An 8,546-nucleotide genomic window follows, 5' to 3' on the forward strand; every position below is an offset into this window, starting at 1 on the left:
AGGTGCAGTGACCAATATCACTGGGGTCCAGAAATCGCTTCCCAGGGTGGGTCTGGTGCGCTATAGCCGCCCCCCCCCCCCCCCCCCCCCCCCGTGTTCCAGTTGGTGGAGAGGGAAGCGCTCTGGAAAACGACAGGCCTGGCAGAGGGCGCGGGAGTGGGGGCGGGGGGCGCGGGAGTGGGGGCGGGGGGCGCGGGAGTGGGGGCGGGGGGCGCGGGAGTGGGGGCGAGGGGGCGCGGGAGTGGGGGCGGGGGGCGCGGGAGTGGGGGCGGGGGGCGCGGGAGTGGGGGCGGGGGGCGCGGGAGTGGGGCGGGGGGGGGCGCGGGAGTGGGGGCGGGGCCGGGGGGCGGCCGGGGGCGGAGACTGCGCGCCACCCGGGGAGCGCCTCCAAGCGGACCCTGCAGAGCTGCGTTCCGCACGGCCGGGCTCCAGCAGTGTCGCCTGGGCTGGGGCCGCGGGGTAGAGGCTGGGCGCCCCCCGCCGCATGCGGGCTGCCAGTGGCAGCGCTTCGCCAGCCGGGCCATGCGCTAGGCTCCGGGCCCAGCTGGGGGCGCGGCGGGGCCGCGGGACCCCGAGTGTCGGAGCGCCGGCCCGCGCGGCGCGCCCATGGGCAGCCTCTGGAACAGCAGCGACGGCGCGGAGGGCGCGCGGGGTCCGGCGTGGGCCGAGCTGCCGCCGTGCGACGAGCGCCGATGCTCGCCCTTCCCCCTGGGGACGCTGGTGACAGTGACCGCCGTGTGCCTGAGCCTGTTCGTCGTCGGCGTGAGCGGCAACGTGGTGACGGTGCTGCTGATCGGGCGGTACCGGGACATGCGGACCACCACCAACTTGTACCTGGGCAGCATGGCCGTGTCCGACCTGCTCATCCTGCTCGGGCTGCCCTTCGACCTGTACCGCCTGTGGCGCTCCCGGCCCTGGGTGTTCGGGCCGCTGCTCTGCCGCCTCTCGCTGTACGTGGGCGAGGGCTGCACCTACGCCTCGCTGCTGCACATGGCGGCGCTCAGCGTGGAGCGCTACCTCGCCATCTGTCGCCCGCTCCGCGCCCGCGTCCTCGTCACCCGGCGCCGCGTCCGCGCGCTCATCGCCGCGCTCTGGCTGGTGGCGCTGCTCTCCGCGGGGCCCTTCTTCTTTCTGGTGGGCGTTGAGCAGGATCCCGCCGACGTCCACGCGCCCCTCGACGGGGACAGCACCACGCAGCTCACCCCCTCGCACCGCGCTTCCCGGCCACCGCCAGTGCCACCCCTCGGCTCCTCGCAGGCGCCACCTCTGTCCCCGCCGTCGGGGCGCCAGTCGGCAGCGGCCGCGGCGCTGTTCAGCCGCGAGTGCCGGCCGAGTCCCGCGCAGCTGGGCGCGCTGCGCGTCATGCTGTGGGTCACCACCGCCTACTTCTTCCTGCCTTTCCTGTGCCTCGCCGTCCTCTACGGGCTCATCGGGAGGGAGCTGTGGAGGAGCAGGGGACCGTGGCGAGGCCCGGCCACCGCGGGGCGGGAGAAGGGCCACCGGCAGACGGTCCGCGTCCTGCGTAAGTGGCGCTACCGCTATTGCACGCACACCAGTGCTCTGCTCTGGCCGCCCTGGGCCCCTTCCCTCGCTCTGTCCCTGAGCCTGGGATACCCAGGTCCGTCAACCGCAATGATTTTCCCGAGCTGCTGGGATCGGTGAGCTGGACTCATCCAGGAGGGGTGATTGGAGGCCCTTGAGCCACGGCCCGTCCCCGTTAGATGCAGCAGATGTGGATTCTCACAGCCCCTTTGAGAAGACAGGGCAGATCACATTCAGCTAAAGTTTGCTTACTTAATGCTAAGTTATTCTGAAGGTTAAAGTGAGCCATGCCCATACCAAAAAAGTAAAAGATTGTGCAGACCCGTTGCAGAATTCTTTTCAACGGAAAGCAGAGAACGTGCCTCTAAATGGCTGTGTAGAAGGAAGCTTACCAGAACAGAGCCCCTTGTTAGTAGAAGTTGGTCCTTTTGCTGTAGGTCCCGCCTTGGTGACACATATATAAGCCAATTCTGCAGCTTTAAAGCAGATATCGATGCTGTCTGCAGCCTGGTGGTTTTCTGGGGTAGGGATAAACTTTGCAGGTCAAAATTTTGTCTAATTTGTTTTGCTGTTGCTTATTACTTCCGGTGGTTTCTTGGGGGGGTGTTTTCACATGTTTTAGCTAATTCTGGTGCCCCTGTCTTGTTTTGCAGTGGTGGTGGTTCTGGCATTTATAGTTTGCTGGTTGCCTTTCCACGTTGGCAGAATCATTTACATAAACACGGAAGACTCCCAGATGATGTACTTCTCTCAGTACTTTAACATTGTTGCGTTGCAGCTTTTCTATCTAAGCGCATCCATCAACCCAATCCTCTACAACCTCATTTCTAAGAAGTATAGAGCCGCTGCCTGGAAATTGCTGCGGCCCAGACCGTCGGTACAGACAGGTTTCTGCAGAAGCAGAGACACTGAGGGGGACACGGGAGGAGAGACAGCTGGCTCTACGGAGACCAGCGCTAACATGCTGACACCTGCCGTCAGCACGGCCCAGCCGGTCACCTCCTCCCGCAGTTCTGAGACTTCGGAGAAAACAAGTCTGCGGGGAAATAAAGACTGAACGGGGGAGGAAATTGATGCTGTTAGGAAGAATTGGAAAGAGTGGTTGACATTTTGCCAGATGGCCAGCAACTCTGTCAGCATGATTTTTTCCCAACCAAAATCTGAAAAGTAAATATACCAATCTTTCTAGTTTTCCTTTCATTGACCTCCTCTGGGACATTCATGTTAGTTTAGCCTCATGAAATCCCACATCACAAAATGTGCTCTGGGGAGATTTTACAAATCTTCATTCTCCTAGTCTTTAGAAATACAATTGTTCCTTTTACAGTTAATAAGTGATATAGGCAGATGCTGCCATAAAAATGGTCACCTTTGAGATCAAAGGCGTATTTTGTTTTTATGTTGTGGATATACATGTATTTTTGTGTACATATACAAAGAACCCAGGATAATGACATTTTGATGCACAAAATTATTTAATGCCTATTTATGGCAGCAAGTGAAAGGACTGGTAGGCAGAGTGGAGTGTTCAGGAGTCCCACCTCTCCTGGCTCAGAGCAAATCATAAAGTTTAGCTAGGCACAATACCCTTTTGCAGAACTACTACTGGGCATAAGCAACCGTGTTGCAACCCACTTCTCCCTGAAATGGCCCATGGGGCTATCCCAGTGCCATTGACCATGAGGTAGCAAGCGAACCTGGGCACCGAAGCCTGAGGGCAGGCAGCTGCAGCAGGACTTGACTTCCTGACAGAGACTACTAGTGACATTTATAAAGAGCTTTAATCTCCATATTCACCTCAGCTTGATGGGCTGTGTTCTCATCATTCCTGCTTTAGTAGTGATGGAACTGACTCTTCGGTTTCCCAAACAGGAGCTGATGGGTCTGAGTAAGAATTCCAGTCTTAAGATTCATACCCACTCTCACCCCGAGAAGCTGCTCTTACTGAAAAACACCAGAGTCAGTGAATGTAGTCAAGGGAGAAAGAGAATGTGTTAGACATTCTGATCGACTCTGTGACTTTGTTTTGTTTTATACAGTTTAAAACATAAACCTGTTTTCCTAGGGCCTCATTCTCAACGTGGTCTGTGTGAATGGCGCCCCCTGGAGGTGGGCAGGGCACAACTCACGCAGTTGTGCAAGGGTGGCTCAACATTCTGACAAACTGCTGCTTAGTCATTTGATTAGCCAAGTACAGTGATGACTCCAAGTCCCTTTCAAGCGTCCTAACTCCCTGGCCCTGTCCTCCCCTGGAGCAGCAGTGAAGAAGTCTCTGTCTACGATGTTTCTCCCAGCTAGTGGAGGAAGCAGGGAGCAGCCACCTGGGGCAGCATTGCCTAAGCTGTTCTGCAGATGTTCAAGGATTATTGGAAAAAAAGGTTCTGTGGTCAATATGACAGGAAAACACTGCATACTGTACTTCCTCCCCAAGAGTCACAACTCAAAATATTGTGTCAGGGGCTCTGTTGTGTTGTGAGACTTTCGTTTCAATGGTATATTGGTTGGTGTCTTTCCTGATTCACAAAATAAAATGTTTTCCTATTGTGGGTCATGGGCAAAGATATTTGAAAAATTATCCTAAAATCTAAAATTGTTCTCTACCCCAACTGACAGTGTCCTTCTTTGGCACTGACTACTGGTTTTAAAGGGGGAGGAGAGTGCTGGGAAGACCCCAGGTGGCCGTCGGGGACAGTGGGTTGCGGTTTTCAGTCCTGGACCTCCTTCCTCCCCGAGGCCCATATCACGGATACTGTGGCCCAGGACCCCTCCCTGCACCTGGGCTGAGACATGTGCCGATGGCCCTGCGAGGTTGTCTTTGAGTCCTTTTCTCTTCTGCCGGCCAAACTGCTGTGTTAGGTGAGGCATCACATTGGGCAAGGGTTTGTGTTTCATTCATTCGATTGGCAAATATTTACCAAGTAACTGCTAAGTGCTAGATGTGTATGACTAAATATACAGAAAAATGAGCTCATGTCAGGGTGTCCAAATCAATCAACTTTTTAATGCATTTTTGCTTTGAACTATGTGATTATGTCTTCTCGATGAACCACAGACTCAGCTCACAGGTTAATGAAAGCACTTACATCAGATGGACCTGCCAAGTATTCGGTCAGGGTCATCCATACAGACATTCTTCCTCTTTTCTGCATGAGACATTTTCACTTCTGAAGGAAATGTTCAAAGAAGCTATTGCACAGCACCTCCTAGGAACCAAGAGTTTCTTGTACCAGGTCCTCAAGGGGACATGAAAGCAGCATGTTAATGATGTTTGAAATTCGAACACGGCCTCTCCTAACCATTTCTACTCATGTAATAGTAACATTTGCCAGAATGGGGAAGCCTTTTATATATAAGTGATAGTGATAGTGATTGTACAGGTTGAGTGTTTTAAATAGAGCTTTCAAAAGCCTTTTCCTAAACATAGATGTGAGGCAATTTTTAATTATGAACAAACTTTCTAAAGATTCCAAACTGTAAATATTACATAGACCCTGGTCAGCAGTGAGCAGACTTCAACTCTCAGCATTTCCTCTCCTGGGAGCATGGAAACATTTGTCATTGAGCCAGAGTGTGCTCCCCAGGCATGTTTGTGGCCAATCACTCAGCATGTCCCTGGCTCTGTGTAAGCTACAAGGACGTGGCAGAGGCTGACTCTGCTTGCCTCCTTAGGAAAATAGCACACCCCTTTTGAAGAATAATGTATACCTGTGTAACATGGGCTAAAAAGTGCCAGCCAGACCAGGAGAACAGAGTATGGGCTGGAATCTCTTCCATGGCACTTAGTATCACGGCACTTGGCACTTAGCACATTATACACTCAGCACATTACATGGTGATGGCTGGTTCCCAGAGTTTGTAACTTGCTCCCTAAAGGAGGGACTGTGTGTTGTTGTTTTTTTAATGTTTTAATTTTTTTTAATTGGGGAATATTGAGGAACAGTGTGTTTCTCCAGGGCCCATCAGCTCCAAGTCATTGTCTTTCCATCTAGTTGTGAGGGCGCAGCTCAGCTCCAAGTCCAGTCGCTGTTTTCAATCTTATTTGCAGGGGGCGCAGCCCACCATCCCATGTGGGAATTGAACCGAGCTCGCGCTCTAACCAACTGAGCCATCCAGCTGCCACAGGACAGACTGTGTTTTTATTCCCCTTAGCATCACTTGCCCAGGTAGACAACATGTGGTGAACTCAGCTGGCTGCAAGCGAGGGGACGGGGACCTGCGCCCCAGTGGATGGACAGAGATGGAGGCTGAGTTAGCAGATGAGTGGAACGTCCATTCTCAGCCACCGGCCTGCACAAGGGAAAGCGCAAGACAGAAGCAAAAGGGGCACACACAGGGAGGGGCGCTGAAGGGAGTGGAGGAAGGGCCTTGGAGAAAGATGAGAGGGGGAAGGCAAGGGCACTGGGGTAATCAGGAGCCTGCAAAACACTCCCACTGTGGTGGGTTGGGTAGAGGTTGGTGGGTGGGACGCTAGTTGGGACCAGTGATTTGTCATAATCCAGGCACAGGGCACTCATTGAGTTAGCGTGGTAACACTGGAGCAGGGACATTTCCATACTCAGCACCTCCCATCGCCGAGACCTCAGCAATATTGTGGCCTCAGAGCAGCGAGCATCATGTTCCCGATCTTTAGTTCCAGCCTCAGGCACTCCCACCGACTTTTGTACCAGCTGCACCCCTCCAGGGCCCAGGTATGCACATAGCAAAACGGGCCACAGCTTGTTATCTCTTTTCCCTCCCTTTTGCAGTGAGTGTGTTAGTTCCAAAAATGTTCTACTACTTGAGATGATAGGAGGATAAAAAAAGTTTTAAAAAGCAAATACGGAGGTGACCGGTTAGCTCAGTTGGTTAGAGCGCGGTGCTAATAACACCAAGTTTGCCGGTTTGATCCCCGTATGGGCCACTGGGAGCTGTGACCTCCTTAAAAACATAATAATAATATAAAATAAGAAGTGAATGTGTGCAGATTTCAAGGTTATAATGTCTTAATTTTACTGTAATGATTATACCTGTTCATAATTAGAACACAAATAGAGCCAACCTCATCTTTCTTTCTTTGTCTTTACTCCCACAGTAACTCATTATTTTGTCCTTATAGTGAAACTCAACATCTTTCCCTTCAGATTTTTATTTCCCATGTGAATTCTTTAGAGCAGCAGTTCTCAAACTTCAGCATTCATAAGGATCACCTGGAGGGTGGGTTAAAACAGGTTGCTGGGCTCCACTGTGAAGGAGAGACCGTTCCATGACATGACCGCTGTCTGTCCCAAAAGCTGGACCTGGGCCACAATGGAGGTTGCGTTCTGCAACCCTCCCTCCCGCCCCCACCCCCCATCCCTCACCTTAGAGACTGTCTGATGGTAACTGCCATTCATTCTGACATAAGTCAGAGCCCCTCTCCTGCCTCCTGCTACACGCTGGCTCCTGGAACTGGTGGTTGTCCTGAACCAGTCAGTCAGGTACAATAGCATCCACGTACTCATACATGTGACTGACTATCCACCCCTTTACCCTGTGGAGTTCTCTGGTGCCTGCCAAGTGGTGCAGGGATCCATTTTGTATTGCAGTTGCCCAAGACATGCCCTGTATGTAAGTCTCCCTTAATAAACTCTGTTAATTACCAGACTGCAGTGGCCAGCCTCTTTTTTCAGTCTTTCCCTGCCGTCTGCTTCCAGAAGTAGATTTTCAATCTCAGGTTTTTCCCTCGGTCTGCATGTACAGATATCCACCCCCAGAGTTTCTGACTCAGTGGGTCTGAGCTGGGGCCCAAGAATGTGCATATCTCTCAAGTTCCCGGTGATACTGTTCTGACGGTCTGGGGATCACACTCTGAGAACCTCTCCTGTAAGATTGTTGCTACAGAAAACGTGATCCACAGACCAGTAGCATTTATGTCACCTGGGATCTTTTCAAAATGAGGATTTTCAGGCCCCACTCCAAACTTTCCAAATCACTGCCCATTAATATTTAAGAGGCATTAATCTGGAGACTAGACCGATGCCATCAGAATCTCTAGTGGTTGGACACAGATATAATTTTTTAAAGCTCCCTAACCTCTTCCATACTCATCCTACCACACTCCCTGTTCCCACCCCTTTCCTTCATTTCCCCGTATTTACCCCCGTATTTACCCCAGGATAAAGGAAGAGAAACAAAGATAGTAAACAAAGATACTAAAGGTGGGTTTGGGTGGGGTATTGATATGAAAGTCACTTATGTTCCAGCAGAAACTCATGACTGTGACCCAATAATGACTCCCTGGCTCTTTAGCCCCTCTGTCCCCTTAATCTCTCCGTGCAGCCCAGCCACTGCCAATGCTGAGGCCCTTCTGCCTGAGGCCAGGCTGAGCCCATGGTCTCTGCTCATTCCACTAACTAGGCCTCCACCACAGCTCCTGCTCTTCCAAACATGTTCTGTCTTTCTTTCCCTTGTTCAATACCAGGGTTGGTTCCTTGCCCTCTTCCGCAGCTCCTCCAGGACAGGCCTGCTCAGCTATCCAGGTTCTCTTGGGTTCTTGGCTTCTATCTCTGATTCCTTCACTCCATGTCACCTGTATCCCCGTGGGCAGCTCTGGAGCTATGTACCTGCCTCCCAGACTTCTGCCCGGTGCTGGTTGTTGAGACCAGCCAGAATTGCCTTTCAGGTGGGTGGACTGGTCTCCACATCACAGTGAAGGGGCATCTCCTGAGCCTTGACTCTGATAAGCCACAACAACAGCTTACTTGCTCCTCAGAAATCACCTTGGGTTTCTGACCTTTCAACACTATCATGACTGAGTCTAAAACTCAAAGGCTGGTTGGATATGAGAGAAGAGGAAGTCCTAACTCCAATATTTTAATCCTATGCAGCTAGGAGAATGTTGGTTCTGTGTGAAAGAAATAGGCTGTCAGAGGTAGAGATGATTTACCAGGGGACGATAATGAATTCCATTTTGATTACTGTTTCCCATGAAGCCATCCATCTGTTGTTGTGTTTTCCACAACCTCCTGGAAATAGGTCCCAATGGT

The 8,546-nt window shown here is 52.2% G+C and overlaps 1 protein-coding gene across 1 annotated transcript; it reads left to right on the forward strand.

Moving 5' to 3' along the window:
* Nucleotides 1-425: 425 nt before the first annotated feature.
* On the forward strand, nucleotides 426-2,727 carry MLNR (motilin receptor). The gene is made up of 2 exons (XM_081046018.1): nucleotides 426-1,522; nucleotides 2,196-2,727. The coding sequence occupies exons 1-2, from the start codon at nucleotides 607-609 to the stop codon at nucleotides 2,597-2,599; spliced, it is 1,320 nt and encodes a 439-aa protein (XP_080902144.1). The 5' UTR covers nucleotides 426-606; the 3' UTR covers nucleotides 2,600-2,727.
* Nucleotides 2,728-8,546: the final 5,819 nt, after the last annotated feature.

The sequence above is a fragment of the Rhinolophus hipposideros genome, assembly GCF_964194185.1.
Source record: "Rhinolophus hipposideros genome assembly, chromosome: 4".
NCBI classification, from domain to species: Eukaryota; Metazoa; Chordata; class Mammalia; order Chiroptera; family Rhinolophidae; genus Rhinolophus; species Rhinolophus hipposideros.